Source organism: Apteryx mantelli, chromosome Z (assembly GCF_036417845.1).
Source record: "Apteryx mantelli isolate bAptMan1 chromosome Z, bAptMan1.hap1, whole genome shotgun sequence".
In the NCBI taxonomy this organism is placed as follows: domain Eukaryota; kingdom Metazoa; phylum Chordata; class Aves; order Apterygiformes; family Apterygidae; genus Apteryx; species Apteryx mantelli.
Window position 1 is genome coordinate 27,946,130 of NC_090020.1, and position 17,195 is coordinate 27,963,324.

The 17,195-nt window shown below is 36.1% G+C and overlaps 1 protein-coding gene across 4 annotated transcripts in view; it reads right to left on the reverse strand.

Annotated features, from left to right (window-relative positions):
* The window catches only part of LOC106490920 (carnosine N-methyltransferase), a 30,666-nt gene that overhangs the window by 12,931 nt on the left and 540 nt on the right, over positions 1-17,195 (reverse strand). For 3 of the 4 annotated variants that reach the window (XR_010887031.1, XM_067316683.1, XM_067316684.1), the window contains exons 2-4: positions 14,707-14,902; positions 13,703-13,866; positions 3,829-3,969 (exon numbers count right to left, since the gene is read on the reverse strand). Coding sequence is in view for 3 of the 4 variants with exons in the window: in XM_067316683.1 (XP_067172784.1) it covers positions 3,829-3,969; positions 13,703-13,866; positions 14,707-14,902 (501 nt within the window). In the remaining variant the exon portion in view is untranslated. Of the gene's footprint in view, positions 1-746; positions 832-3,828; positions 3,970-13,702; positions 13,867-14,706; positions 14,903-17,195 lie in introns of all 4 variants that reach the window. The other variant, XM_067316685.1, reaches the window with a different exon arrangement.

Here is a 17,195-nt window from a genome sequence, read left to right on the forward strand (position 1 = left end):
GTTAACCATTTCAGCATTCTCCATGTGTTCACAGTCAATTTGTATCCTTAGAATACTTCTGTAAAGCAATGACATCTTCAGACAAGCAAGGCAAAGAAATGAAGAGACCTGAGCTGACTGCAAAGGAAATCTTTTCTGAGCCTGCCAGCAAACACACAGCTTTCAGTACTTATTTTTCTTTTCATTTTTGAGCACAAATTATTTTCATGTAGACTTCGACAGTTCCAACACAATTCCCCATTTACTACAGAAGAACAATCCTGTTCCATATTCAAGCCTGAAAACCTTTCCTTTCCACCTTCTCTAATTTATACCTCAAAACTAAATACTGCGGTCCTTTACAATTACTATCCTTCCAACAAAAGATGCACAATAGAATTTAGGTTAAAAATATCTAACATCTTTAACTAAGAGCATGAGGCACTTCACTTCTAATGGGGCAGTACCATTTACTGTGAAACGCAGTCTGAAAAGCTAATTCTGGAAAAGACGGTTAGGTCAAATCTTACTTTTGAACACTGATTTCAAGATAAAAATGCTTCAATGTTTTCATCCCATGGCATTCATCAATTTGCAAAAAGTACAATTAAGCAACCTTCTCAAGGTGTCCAGACTTATCTGCAAAGACATTCCTTCAGGAAAGTAAAGGTTAGCCAATTGTCAGTGTGAATTCCACTTGCATAATTCAAGCACTTTAAACTACCTCTTGTTTGGGTGCAAAGTGATTTTATACTACTTCAACTCACTTTCTTCAAATATTTATAGGTGGGACTACTGCTTCTACTGATGGGCTGTTGTGCTAAGGCTACCGAGTCTGCTCTGAATCTCCAGCTGCAAAACAAAGCAAGTCAGCAACTCGCTGCACACTAGATCAATTCTGTTGCACAGTGGAAAAATGAGACTATGTAAGAGCCCATGTCTCCTCCATGTAGACACCACCTTAATGTTTTCCCTATCAGATGTCAAAGGGTTGTAATGCATGTCCTGCGGCTCTAGACCACTTGAAAATTTTGGTATGCTTCCCAGAGGTAGGAAGACTGCTTATGATTTTTTCAAGTTTTGCTCTGCCAAAGCATGTGAGAAATGAAGAGCGTCTGCACATCACCAGCGCTCACCTCTGCCATCTGTCATTATATCCAGGACTCTTCCAAACACAAGAAAAATACACCAGCAATACAAAAACCTTATCATAAAGGAAAAAGCTGAATCTTCTATTTAAGGATTGCAGCAGCTTTGGAGCCATTATAGCTTAACTCTCCAGAGCCACTTTGTTTTGGAACTGGAGCTTCCTCAATGGAATAATGCACTCTAACCAATACAGTTTTCAAACCTGAGTTGATTCGTTTCAGTTTTTCAGTGACCATAGTTACATGCTGATGAACTTTTGTGTTCACTACATACCATGCTTTGAAATTTTATCCACAGCAACATAAGTTCTCAATTTAAGATAATAAAGTTCTTTCACATGTTAAAACCAGCAGATGTCACTTTGTATACAGATTTAAGTCACTGTACCAAATCCAGAAGGCCCACTCTAGTAGTAGGCTTCATATTCAAGACAGTACTTTGTTTTCCTAAAAATAAACCAAAGCCAAAGAAGGCAGATCAAAACTGTAAGCATACACTAGAAAAATCCTCATATCATTATCAGCTGAAAACAAAAACTAATTAGGAACTATACCATGCTGTTTAAACTATAAAACTAAATAGAATTTTCAAAGAATGATTTAATATTTAACCTTTTTTAAGCATCACTGAAATCAATAAAATAAGCTAGCATTTTACTCAAAGTTATTTTCCTTGTTCCAGCATGGAAAGACCTAGGCACCAACTCTGTCCTCTTTCTGGATAAATTAAGAGGGAAAGAGGAAAGGAAGTGTAAGCTAAAGACTTATTCACAAAATCCTCTTTTCTTACCACACTCTTCCTTAACAGATATCTTCAACTCATAATGATCGTTGTTGTTTCTTTCAACTCCCTTGTCCAGGAAGGCAAACGTCCATTTCAGACAGCTAACTGGGAACATCCATTTAGGCCTGAAGTGAAAGATCCTCAAAGTCCCTACAATCTTCTTAATAGGCACCCCAAGTCTACAGTTATCCCTGCACCTCAATTGAACTGACTGAAATCCAGCATCGAGTTAGCTGTTATCTGTGTTCTCTTCCTGCTAATACCAAAATTTGTAACTGATAACTTGCCCAGGAAAGATGAACATTACAACAGCTGAGCAACACACAATTTTGCTGACTAAAATTAAATACTGTTAGCAAATCTAACACATACACTTCTTTGCTAAATATATTTTATGCTGATAGGAAACACTACATGAATGTTGGATGAGAAGATTTATGGAATATTAGAATAAGCTCCAGACTCACAGATTTTTCAGGAGAATTTCACATATGGCCTAAAGATTCCATATTTAAAGAAGGCAAAAATCATATTATCATAAGTAATTTAGGGTGAAGTTATACTTTCTGGTTTGAACCAATGTGACAGCTAATCAGTGCTGTCAAATAGGGAAAGTGAGTACTGTTATACTGCTTTGAAACAATTTAAAAGTTCCAAAGAGCATAACAGCCAACAAGGCTGTACAGTTAGGGATGAGAAGAACATGACCTCCTCCTTTCTGTAGCTGCAAGGCATCAGATCAGCTCAACTGTAACACGCAATTTAACTACCAGATGACAGTCATTTATGAATGATGCAAGAAAAAGAGCAAATAGATCTCTACCAAGTATTTGCTTTCATTATAGTGACCACAGCCGTCATATTCAGACATTCAGCAGTCATTACAATGTTTTCCCCTTGCTCTGTATTAGAGTTTTAAGTAGTAATAGATTTGGAATCATCTTCCAGGTCCCATGCCTAGCATGAGGGAAACATAGCCCATAAACAGGGCTGCAAAGCACCATGAAAATAGAGAGTATATAAGCAAGTTTTTTAGGTGTTTTCACAAAGGATTTATCATTTCAGACTGAAGAATTAGGGAACCCGCAAATTGTCTTATTTGAACTTGGTTAAAAAAAGAAAAAATCTCTTTGATACTTGTCTGCTAATAGTCTTCCCACCCCCATTCTTACAAGAACAACTGCATTTTGCTGCCTTCTTCCTTCTCTAACAAATTAATTCAGCAATAATTTCCAGTGCAAGTGACAATACCAAACACAAAAACATCACTCTAAATTAAGCCTATACAGTAAAATTTACGTTACTGTCTTGCATTCAAATTTAGTGCCCGAGTGCAGTTGCAGAACTATTAATTTTATAATTTTAGCTGTTATTCAGGGACAAGACTTAAGAAGCAGTGTAGCAAGTTCAGTTGGCTGTCTTCTACACAGAAACAGTGCCTTAAATTTTAATTTAGAATGCTACATTTTCATTAATAGGTTTCCTCCATTAGTAATCACCAAGTATCATGCATATATTAATCCATCTTTGACACCTGTGATGTAGGTGTGCATTTCACAGAAATAAAAATAAAATTTATTCAAGATTATGCAGGAAATCTGTGGCAGAGTCCAGTCATCTTAAGTCTCTTAACTGAAAAGGCATGCTTGCTACTGTAAACTTAATAACTTACCCATAAGACTCATAATGCTCCCCCCCTCAAATTATTCCACTTATATAGACTCATAATGCCTCCCTCTCCCACCCCCCCCAATTATTCCACTTATATTTTTCAGAAGAAAAAAGTTCTATAAAGTTGTTACCTGTGTTAGGACTTATAAATCTATTCTTGTTGAGTGTTATTTATTCAAGTTTTTCTCATTAATAATTTTGCCTCCCTGTAGATGTCAACCAGCAAGTAAAACATAAGCTATGTACCTGTTGAGTACAAAGTTAGAAGAAAAGAGCATAAAGAGGCTCCATTCATTTCCTTGGCAAGCATAACCGAGCATAGCTATTTCCCACGCCAATCTACCTAGCCCAGCACCAGGTACCAGGATATTAACTTTGGAGAAATCCCTGCAACAAAACAAAAATAATAGTTAAGTCTTTATCTGATACCTCTTAACAAAATGTAGAGAGGTCCAGTCAAACATTTTCCCCCATATATTTAGATGTTATAATGTACTTCCTGTATTTTTTTAAAGGCAAACTAGCCCATTTTGATCAGATCAGTTAATTGTATAATCAAAAAAAAAAAAAAAACCAGAAAAATGACTTATCAAGAAAATGTGTGCACAGAATAAAAGTACTTACAACTATGCAATCCTTAGAGTACAGTGCATCATTAACAAAATATTTCTTCTATTAACTTTAAAAGCTGGAGTAATTTGCAGAAAGAAAGAACATGATCACATACCACCATTTATTCTTCTACAATACCCATAGATAACCAGTAAATATCCTAGAAATCAGAAATGCAGTTCTTGCTTACATTGCTTTATACTTGTAAGAAATAAACAAATATTTTGACATCGCAAACACAAAGCAGGCAAAATTTCTATGAGCTGATAATGAATAATTCAGACTACAAAAAAATTAAAAATAGTTAACTTTCAGCAACTGTGAGTTTTTAGTTCACTCAAATACATATGCAACATCGGGTTTCCTAAAGCAAAGTACAGTGCAGCTCTCTGCCTTTCAATTCCTGTAACTAGACATCAAGTTGAAGACTACAGGAAAATGTCCAGCAGTGTTCAGTTACTGAGAGATTTAGACCAACTTAACTTTGGCTCACGTGTAGAGGTCTGATAACCTATTCACACAAGAAAGATGGAGAAGCTTAACTAAACTCTTCTGGGGCATGTTAACCCTACTATATCTTCCTTCTCTTTCTGTAAAATGGGGCGTTTAACATCACAGGCATAACATACTGTGAGGAGTCAATATGTGTGAGCCTTAAATTCTACCCGGACTCCACAAAAATTCCTGACCATACTCTCTATTTAAATCTCATTTTATCATCCCAGAGACACAGTGTTGGCAAAGGGTTAAAAGCTCTGCTAGAGACTCTTACAAGCGCTGTTGACCACTTCAAGTGATGGAGATGTTCTGAGGCACTGCTTCTGTTTTACCAACAAGGGAACCTTTGCAGTGACTCTCCGAAGTGATTCAAACAAAGACAATTCCTGCCAGTGGAGAAGCCAAAGGCTCTCCAGTTATGAAAATATTACACGTATTAATTAGCCTTGTGCTAAGATTCTCAGTACATCTTTGTCCTCACTGAAGCTGTTCAGTACCAAGACAATCTGTGTCTAATATCACATACTGACATCACAGCAGACTTTGTAATTGGAATACATTTTTATATTTTTCAGTCTTGACTGATACTAATGCTTCAGGCATGATTTGCTGCTAAGCTCTCAGAGAAAGACTGAGAATCTCCATTCCTTTTCCATAGGACACAATCTACTCCACAAACCAGTGTTCCTCGCTTTTATGGCAATGCTAAAATTGCTGATGAGAAATGCTTGTTATAACTTGCTTATATCCAGGATCTTGACTTACTGTGATACAGTACAACTGTACTGGCTGGACAACTAGCTGCAGAATTAGCTGTACAGAGCATGCCCAATACTAGGAGTTTCTCAGAAGACTCGCTCTGGTAGGTGATGCCCCACATTTGAGTAGCAGAAAGCTGTGAGTTAACCTCTCCCAGCTTCCAAGTACAACAATTAATAAATAGAACAACTAAGAATCTCAAAATGTCCTCTTCCAGGCAGAAAAGGTAATATATATGTATACTAACTAACCAGTATGGTTGAATCACAATATGATCAAACCTGGCAGTGTAGGGCTTTTCATTTCATGTTGCATACAAGAGAAGAGATCGTTTCATATACAGGACAAACACAAATGCGAATCTTCACTCTCAAAACAAAAACACCTCCACACCAAACTGAAAAGACGTATCATCTAACAAGGAAGCACACCAAATAATAAAAGAAATTGTAATTTAAAAGCATAATATGTAAGTTTGCAAGACATAGTGCAGGATTCTAATCTCACAACTAAACGTTTATTGCCATTTAGACCTCTGTACTCCTTGCTGTGGGAAGCCAAAGGGTGAACACGGCACAAATGCTAACTAAAAGGATGACACTATTCATAGGAATTTGGTCTTACACATACAGCGAAGTGGAACCACCCAAGGCCACACACCTATGAAGAATGTAAGCACTTACATTTTAATATCCTCCACCAATTTTCCAATTTTCAGTCCTGAACAGGACTTTCTAATTTCATATATCAAAAAACAAGGGTGAACATTCAGCTCTCCCTCCCTTTCACAGTACACCTTCAAAGGAAAAACATCTATGAATTTAATACATACACATAACTAAATGAAGGAAGCCACAATCCGCATTAAAAACAGAAAGAGAGCAAGTGAGCATGAGAGAGAGCAAGCACGCACTCAAAACTTCTGAAAAGCAGTATTTCTAAAGATGATTACCGAAACACAGAAGAGATAAAGTACTGGCAACCTATATATAATTTCGTATCCTTTTCTAAAGGCCACACAAACTAACAAAGTGATTTAAGAGTGTCTTTTGGTTTGTGGCTTAATCACTTAATTGGTTAAGATTCACGAATTGAAAACCAAAGTTTTGTCACTCCTAATTTTTATTCCTTTCAAATTATAATTTCAGATTCTTTATTCTTTGATTAACGGGAAGCAGAAAGATAGCACTTTATAATTATTTAAAAACACTTCTATGAAACGAGAGTTTACTTTTCTTTGCCTCTCTTCTATAACAAAGACCTGAAGAAAGAATAACAAGCCAGCCAAGAAGTCCTACTGAAAAAAGGAAAGTGATGAATTCAAGGGAAAACTATTTGCTTAATATAAATTTTGAAAATAGGAACCTGAGAGGAGGGGGATCCAAATCACTTGCTGGGAGAACTTAAAAGAACTTCAATCTTGCAGCTGTTTCTATTAGTAGTGGTGTAACTATTCACCATTATTGCAACCATTGTTCCAGCTCATCCACTTCTTTACAATTTATCTTTAAGAAATATTTCAACTAGCTCTATGCAGACTTTTGCAACCTCATGTGGACACTTACATTTTACAATTACAGTGGCTTGAAAAACCTTATACCAATTCCAAGACATCACACACTGATCAGAAAAGATCTTATACAAATAACCTACTGACAAGGAGGAGCTATGTAGGTATAACCAGTGTTCTAAATCTGCACCCTTATTCATACTGGCAAAAGAAGCTTCATACAAGCGAGCTGATTTTAAATTGCTTGCAATTGCCTTTTATCTTTTTAATCCAGAAAAAAAATGTGAAAAAGTTGATTTTAACTGCACTTTCCTCTGAAACTTTATTACAGGATTGAAGCCTGTCTGGAAATTTATTAGCAGTTTAATTCCTACCTACTCTCTCTACATCAATTTTCAGGGACTTGGGCCAGCCATCAACTTCATTTCAGCATCTAGAGCACTGCTAACAGAACACAAAATATATTCAAATTTCTGAACCCACTAACATGGAGACTTGCCTTCCAAAATGGTGCAAGACCATTTCTGTTATCTAAAATCAGAGAAATCAGGTACCTAGCAAACTCACTGTGCAACAAGCAGGTATGTACTACATGAACATAGCTGTAACATCAAACTACATGTTAAAATCAGCTGAAAGAAGAGCTGGGAATCAGAATTGCTACAAAATTTATATTGCATAGAAACTGCTTTTTAATGGCTAAACAGTCATGAGCCAATTTAGGAGGCTAGAAAAACCTGCTTTCCTTCAGTAGCTATATAATAGCAGCAGAAGCAAAGACAATTAAAGGAACTCCCCCAGCCCCTAATAACTGATAACAACTGAAGATTATCCTCAGTGAAATTACCTTAAACTAGCAAGCAGCAGAAGCATTTCTAAGCCACAGATCAGAAGAGCTCTGGTATTTGTTAGGAACATAAATGGGCATTATGCTTAACCTCAGTACATCACACATTTTGAATATGAACATCTGTGGGACATAAGGGGAGAAATATTGGCCTATTAACTTTATAGGTATAGGGAAGAGGGCTAACGTACTGTTTGGGATAAATTATGTACATGCTGCAGCCTTTCAAAGAGACAGTGGATGAATATCATCAGAAATGCTACTGAAATTTGTCATTATTGTATCACATTTTGCACTCTTAATATATTTTCAATTTTTTAAAGCTTAATGACATTACTGAAGACTTTAATATGCTATCATTTCTCCAAGGTAAAGTTATACACAATAAAAAATATAGGCTTCATATTTTATGCCGACTGAGTTTTAAGAGAAAAATCTGAAGATGCTTCAGCTAAAATAAATGTAACGGTGTGGGATTGTAAATAAACTTCATTTTCATAAACTAAACACTGCAGTTCAACATTATTTACTGATACAAATCTCTCAGAAGAAAGATAACACACCGCATTTGTTGTTGTTACTAGAAGCATGTAAATTCAAAAGTTAAACATTCCAGCACTGGGTTTTTTTTTTAAAGCAAAGGCACCTACTTCAAGAGGTTCTGATATTGTCATGAAACAGTAAACATCAGAAATATACTCTCCATAGAAGAACAGTGGACATGCATCACACTGTGGAACTTGTCAACTCATTCTTTCCTGATGTCTTATCTCTGTAATATTTGTAAATTTACATAGTGAACAGACACAATTTTCAGTATGGTAATTTTCATTATTTTACTATAATCCTATTTTCAATAATATTTTTTAAAACATAACTGCTTTTTAAATAAGTGGTGAAGGTAACTAAAAAGTGCAATCAGTTGAAGAGCAATTCTTCTGCAAACTTGACATACTTCCATTTCAGGACCTGCAAAGCCTTCTGTGGACTGGAACAACACAGAAGACATCACTTGCTGATAAATTCAGTGCTTTAAGCAGAATTTAGGTTAAAGCACAAATTTGGAGAAGATAAAAAACTCTAGAAGGACAAACATTTTATAGCAAGTTAAAAAAAATTCCTAGAAACAGAAACTTTAGAGTCACTATAAATGTGACTCTGCACACAAAAAGTATAGCCAAGCTCAGCCTTAAAATGAGTGAGATAGATTTTTTCAAATAAAAAAGAAACTAAGTACTCATCACTTCTTTTGGGCGTATACTGAAAATATAGTCAATTGCTGTACTAGGGGTTAGATTTAAATTTCTAATGATAGGGGTTCTACAGGCCAAGTTAATGAACAAAGGAAAACTTTGGAGAAAATACCTAAACTTACAGATCTCGGTCATGGAATGATATTAGCTAACTTAAAAGGTTTAACATCTCTTTGGTTCCTTTTGGATGAGAAATTGGATCTTTATGTTTTTTCAGATAAGTAGAAAGGGTATTAGAAGTAAAAGAAAAATTTAAAAAAGAGAAGAAAAAGAGGAATTAATTAGAACAAAAAAAATTATCTAGTTTAGAATGAAGTATTTGCTGTAAAGTAATGCTCTTCAGTACACTCATCTAGATTTTCAGTTGTTTCTCCATAAATATGCTTAAGTGGTCACATCATCAAGAACTAAAAATATGTCTGTGTTTCACTATTTTATCCCACAGAAAACAGTGATAATATTCATTCAGACCAAAGAAATTCAGAAGGCTTGGTCAAGAAGGCGGACAATTCTAGAAATTCCAAACTGAATAATAAAGGAAATCCATTGCTTCTTCAGAAAGACTCTTATCTCATGTAACCTCGCTTCAACTGCTTTGATGATCCTACTAACAGACTCTATGCTTACAGAAAGAAAAAAAGATTTCTGAAGAGGAACAGGAGGCAAGAACAGCTTTTGTGTCTTTTATTTTTGGCTGATAGTCTTGCCAAGAAACTGGACTGAAACACAAGATAACATTAGCACCTACTCACAAGACTCTTCTAATTTACAGCTGCTTTCCACTGTTACTTGTTCTGCATCCCAGAATTGCAAGCATATAGAGCATTTTAATACTTCTTTTCCTACTCTTTGCATACCCACAGTAGGCTGATATTGCAGAAAATAGTAACAATACAATACCAGCATGCATGGAGCTCTAACAGCAGCAAACATACTTGGATAGTTTTAGATTGTGACTTAAAACCTCTAATAGCAGATCATCTTCTTCAGTACCTAAACTGATTGAAATACCATGCCCGTGTAACTTTTCCACAAATCTTCCATATTCCTTTTTCAGTACTCCAATGCATAGCAATAGAAATGATGTTAATTAGAAAGTGAATGTACAATTCTGATGAAGCCATTAAGAATATATAGGTTGACTTGTAGTGACAGATTTAAATTTAGAGTATTTATTCCCCCATCACTTTTAACACAAAATACATCTAGGCAAACCTGATTTCATTACCAAATGCCAAAAATACACTTTTTCTGTAAGAATTTCAATGCTTCAGCACTTTACACTACTAAAGAGAACTATAAAGAAATGCAAAGGTGCAATTTGAAGTTCCATCCACAGGCTACCTTCCTACATGACCACCCACAGCCAGTCCTCTCTGAAGGAAACAGATTTTGCACCCACTGTATACACAACAGCCAGAATAACTTCATGATTGCCAGATTAAGCCCTGTCCATCCCTTCAAACTGAAACAACTGATATCCACAAAAACTTTTAAAAAGGAAGCACATCAAGGACAGCCTTCCCTGCCAGACAAGTTGTCTCTTCCACAGGGTTCAGGTGACACAGACAGTAAGCCTTAAAATACATAAACAAAGAGAACAAGTACTTCTGAACTACTGTGCTTCTTGCCTTCTGAAAAGATAGAGTACACCAAAGTAGGAAAGTCTCTGGATCCCAGCATACAGAATGAGCTGGGGACAATAACTAACAATATATAAACAGCAAAAAGGTTTTATATAAGTTCTACCATAACTCCATAAAGAGCTTCAATATTAAACTTTTAAATAGATGAGTATGCAATACACCTTTTTAAAATGCAAATATTTCACTGGGCAGAAACTCAAACTCGTAATAGAGATGTTTGATGTAAACAAAGATAGACAGAAAAAGGGGGGGGGGGGAAGTAACTGGTATTTCAGAGTCATCACAACAGGGGTAGAAGCAGTATCACATTTGTTGTGTCCAACAGAAAAAAAAAAAACAACAGAATTCCTAGTAAAGTAGTACAAAGCTAACAACTAGAGAATCACCCAATTTGTTTCCAAAGTTGCTTCCTAAAACCAATCTGAAGTTTTGAAACAAAGTTTACTGATGATAAAGGTCAGGTCAAAACTTGCCAACTTCAGTCACACATCTCCAAGACTTTAGAAAACAGTTACCTCTCCTGTAACCAAAAACTTTAAAAGCTAGCATACAAAAAAAAGTGAACAGCCATTTTTAAGATTTAACAGATTACTTCCATACCTATGACCTCTCATATAGAGCTGCACTAGAGACACATCAGGTAACTTGTAATATTTAATTAATTTTTATCTCATCTAGAGCAATGTTAGCACTGAAAACCTATTAAAAATTCAAGAACAACTAAAGTATGACTAAGGCAATTCACACAGTATTCCTGCCTTAGGAAAAAGAAGTGAAGATGTTTAGAGAATAAACCTGATTCTTGCTCCTGTTTCTTGTTTCTAATAGCTTGCTAAAGATGGGTAGGTTTTTTGAGCATTACTATTTTGCAATCTTCTGCAGCTAAGGTGGTCTTCAGCTTTAGCCAGGGTAAAATACATTATTGTAATTCAGTGACATGACACAAAGCTGGATACAAACGTCTCTATCTGAAAAGAAATGTGATCTTCTCCTAGACGAACTGTAGGAAAAAAAAGACAGCACTACTTCTTCCTATAAAAAAAATCAGCAAGGCAGTAATTCTCAAAAAAAAAATTTCTTCTGCCACATCACCTTTTGGGCTCCCTTTCACACCTTTGTCTCCTAAGCTAAGAGCAGCTACAGCTGTCTGTAGCACATCTTTACAGTTACATCATTTATGTTACACTTTTTAGTTTCACAAGATGAAATTTTGCATTCAGAACAGTGATTTGACCTTTGTCAGGCACAAGAAATACATCTTATCTTACAAGTTAAGGACTTGGTGAATATAAAAATAAAAATGTTTTAAGAAACATTTTGTATGACACCTTGCTCTACCACTTTCAGTTTTAAACGTGTGTGAACTCACAAGCTGCTGCTCTCAGCCAGGAGTTATAAGTAAAAAGGCTTAAAATTTTCTTCTATACAATTTTTCCTAGTTTACTGAATATATTAACAATACATTCGAAGAACAAAACTTAAATTTTCTCCACTCTTTATCCAACTTGTTTGGCCTTCAGACAGAAAGTCTTGTATCAGATATGCAACACATTGGCATAGCCCATCTACAAACTAAGAACTAAAGGAGGATTTCCATGAAGTCAAAATTCAAAGCCAGTTTTAGAGACAAAGATTAAGTTTGATCCAAGAGGCTGCTATCAAAAGTGTTTATATGTAAACTGTAACACTTAGAAAGGCAAAAAGCTTTACTTGTATTTCCCCCCTCCCCCCAAGATAATTCCTAGGGAGAGTTCTAAAGAAATAGTTTTATTTAAATGTGTAAAAACTAAACTTATAGTTTTTTATAAAACTGAAGATTCTTGAATACCTTGTGTCCAACAAGAAAAGCACATTCCAGTTATATTTTCCAGTGTACTGTAGAAAGCTCATTTACAAATTAAATCTTCTAAGTGGTGCACTATTGTCAACCTTTAGGTAAGTTAGCTCAAAGCAAAAAAGAAACCCAGCAATCTACCAGACCTTGCTATTTGACTGTGTCAGAATCCACACCATGTTCTGCCACCACTAGTAGTCCCCATTCTCGAAAATTAAGAAATGGCTAGTAGAAGTTGTTTGCAAATTGATACAAGTGCATTTTTAGTAATCACTGAGAAAGAAAGAAACCCACAGTAGCTTCCAGCTATATCAAACCTAAACTCTGAGATGTTATGAGAACAAAGTTCACAAGTGATATTAAAATAAATACAGCACTAAATTTTTCTTTTATAAGAGTGTCATGTTTAAACTGGAAGATACTTTACGATAACTGGGCTGACTGGGCAGTATCACTAATGACAGAATTCTTAGAGCAATAATTTCTTCAACATACAAATGTTCCTCAGATTCTAACAGTATTCTTCTACTTAAAGTTACATAAAAAAAACTGCACTGATTACTATTTTGGTGGTGTTTCTTGACAAGCCAGTGCAGTAATAAAATTATTCATGTACATCCAAAGTTTTTCTAAGACTTGCATTGTAAAATCTGTCTGCAACCAAGGTTAGAGCTAAGTATTTGCAGAATAAACTATAAAAGCAATAAAACTATAATGGGGAAAATTAGTTGTCTTCTTTCCTTTCCCTTTTCACCAAGGGCAATACTCACATCTGCTGCTGTCATAATGGCCTTTCCCTAATCTGCAGCACAAGCACTCTAAGTACCAGCTAACCTGCAAACTTCACCTCACTGAGCGCCACTGGGTTAACTCCACAACCTTCTGAATACTATCACATTAAAAGTTATCAGGGACCCCACTACATCAAGCCACAGAAAACAAATATTTGTTCCTATCTTACTACGTGTGAAGGTTATGACTCTGCTCTTATCTAACACCTTCTATTAAAAACAATCTTTCTTGATTAAACAATAAATTCCATAATATTCATGGCAATTGCTGAATTATTAAATCCAAACTTTCTCTTACTTCCTAAAAACTTTGCAATGTTTGTGGAACAGTACATGCCCACATAAAATTAAGTCTTAAAACACTATTTACCATCTCTCTTTCGGAAAGTTCTTTACAATTTCACTAATGATTGGCTGGTAGCAGGAATCTCTTTCAGGTTTACCCTCTTCACTCCAGTCTCTTACAAATTGTTTCAAAGTAGACTTTAATTTATCCATGTCAAATGTTGAGGCTGGTGTAATCTTCCCTCTTCCCTGATTAAAGTGAGAAGAAAAAAAAAGTTAGTGAAAATATATAAGTATCTTTAGTTTTGAAAAATAAAAACTAAAGTAGAAACAGACAAGAAGTCATGCTTTTAGGGCTGTCGGAGTTCTAGTTGATAAAAAGCTAGCACAGAGATGGAATCTCCCACCCTGAGAAGGAGGTCCTTTTATGTCACTTCTGAGCCAGCCTAGAGAAGCTCACACAGGAGCTGCCCAGAACTGTACTTAGCCTGCAGATAACAAAAACAGACCTCAATTTCCATCACTGCCAGTCTTTCAAGTCTGAGTGCAATTGTGTGATAGAAATGCCACACTGAAAAGCAGATGAGTAGTGCAAAAAAAACCCCAAAAACAAAAAAACAAAAACCACCACCCTAAATTTTATAGATGATAACAATCTTGGCTACCTAAAATGATTTAGGATGCCATAACATACAATAACCTATAATAAGGCAAACAATATCAATTATGGCTTACATAGCCAATTGGAAAAATAAGATTAAAGCATAACCAGGGTAGAGCTAGAACTCCAGAGTAAAAAAAACAAACTGTTTTACTAGAAATGATTATTGACATTTGCCATAGATCCTCTCTTAGTTTTCATAATAGTAACTGGAAGGACTAACAACATATTTTATTAATCATCTCTACAAAATGTAAAAATGAGAGTGAGAAAATGTAAGCAAACGGGAATTCATAAAGGAGAAAAAGTAAGAAGGGCAAAAGAAAAGAACGCTGGAGGTCAAAATGTGTGGGAAAAAAAGAATGCAGAAAATCCCAAAGCATACAGAATTTAATTCTGGAGTACGAAAAAGTCCAGTTTTAACATACATCTTCTCCATATTCTTTATTTTCAAACATATGAACGCAGTCATTCACAATGGTCTGTAGTATCTGTTGATTATGATCAATGCACTTCCGAATCTTGTCAAGGTGAGGAAGGAATTGAGGGAGAAGACTCTGTTGGTTAGCTGGGAGAGATCTAAACTGCCTCTCTGTTCTGTTCACCCGTTCATGCATATTAGTTCTAGAAAGCAAAAAATTTAAGGTCTTTAGATACTTAGAAACAATACATACAATAAGTAAATACAAGGAATTCACTCAAAGCTACTCCAGTTACAACCATCCATTTCTTTAAACTCAGAAGGTGGTCAGACTTCATAATTTCCTACTAGAGAACAAGTTCTCAATAATTTTATAGGCAAAATGATTGTTTTAAGCTCCAGGTCCACATTACCACTCTTTCAACAATATGTTACAATTTAAATACTGTTTTTACCTCGTACTGTTCCATCACCAGCCACACATTTCCAGCACAGGTGATCACTACCTCTAATACATGAATCTACAAAATGATTCAATTAAATAAACAACCAAACTACAAACCCATAAAGATAGCCAGATGGGTTTCACAAATCTAATTTAAATGGAATGAAACAGCTGAATGTTGTGGTAACCTTTGGCTACAACAATAGTGGGATGTGGAGTGGGAATATAGGGCTGTGAATCTGCATGCAACCGATCCACACTAAAAATAACTTGTTCCTTTCCTCAAAAGGACAGTTCCACAGAGGAAAAGGTGTGAAGCTACTGGTGAGAGAAAGTCTTCTTTCTTCTCCTCTTCCTTTTCCTCTCATTCTGCCCCCCTACCTTGTGACAGTTACGGCACTCACCAGGTCTGCCGTAAACCTGGTCTGACTCATTAACACAGCAGAAAGCTATTCAATTTTTGCTAGATTTGTTGTTTTTTGCCAGCTTAGCGAGCCAAGTTGGCTGAGCACAGGGTCAAAGGGACTAGAGAGGGAGAGGTAAGGAAGCCAGGACAAGGGAGTAAATAGGGATACTGCCCCTTTTGGCAGCTGCAAATATTTTATCAGGTTAAGCCATACTGCAGTTTCTCAAACTTTTGTGTCAGCATACTGTAGCATGGTGGTGAGAACTAGCAATCAGAAGTAGTAAGGTGCAATTGCTGCAATTTTGATTGTAACCTCAACCTACAAATTTGACCAGTTAAATGTTCTCCAACAATACAAACATGCCACTGAGAAGGGCCTGTTTATTGTAGTATTTACACTGGTTTTAAATAACATTTAAAGAACAAAAAACAGAGAAAAAACAGTAAGAAAAATAAACTAATCCTCTATTCTAAACACAAATCAAATAGCTCTAAAGCTCAATTTTAGCTCCATTACTAAAACTGAAGTACTTGAAAGCAGTCTAGAATCATTGTTGAGCTTGAGGCTGACAAAGACAACAGTTTCAAAGGGTTTAAGGCCAGAGGATACAATTACATCACTGACACAGCCATAACAGACAACTGTAGTTAAACGAATATTTCAATACAAAGACTTTGATATGGCCAAACTGAATTACAGAATTCAGTTTGGAAGAGATATCAGGATGCCATATAGTTGAACTTCCTGCTCAAATAGTACAGTTCTAGAAAACAAAAAACAACCAAAACCCCCAACCCCAAGCCCCCATGATACAAAAACACTAAACAAACAGGAGAAAGGCTCTAAATGTCACCCACTCCTCCACAAACCTCACTGTCATTGAAATGTTATGCATATGCTTGTCTTACATTGCCAAAAAGTGGTCAGTGCATAACAATGCACAGATGATGCAATTTGTCAACTGAAATGTAAAAATACATAGTGAAACTACATCCCAAGTCTGCTTCACAAACCCAATGCAATGGAAGATAATTTGCCAAAACACTGCCAAGGACTGGACCCCTTTCAGCCATGGCCACGTGCAATTTGAGGCACTTTTCTCTTTCATTCTATGAATTCACGTGGCAAATCAGATTTTCTCTTCCTCTCACTTATCTTCTTCCTATAAGGCCATCAAGTGCTTTTCTCACTCAACAAACGTTTAGATAACTAGAACTGTAACAAAAAGGCATCCATCAGTGCTATCGAAAAGCCTCATTTTTTCTGCAAATTAACCAGTCTTTCAAAAATTTCCCCAACAATCCAAGACTAAGTAACATATCATTTGCATTTCTTTGCCAGTACAAACTACTATTGTGCTTCAATACTTTACACAGTGCCTATTTAACCACTTTTATCTTAAACAAAAAACAAATCCTTCTATCCCCCTCGCTTCAGGTGTTTGGCATTTTGAGGTTTAGGGGGATTGTTTTGTTTTGTTTCCTTTTTGGCTTCCTAGCCGGCGAAAAGACAGAGGCCGACTTTGTGCGTATGGAGAAACGAAAGGGGAGCAGCGATCCTTCTGCGACTCAGGCTCCTCTCCCCAGTTAAAGGCAGCGCAGCCCCGGCACAGCGCTGCCCACGGAGAACAGGCCGGCGGACGGG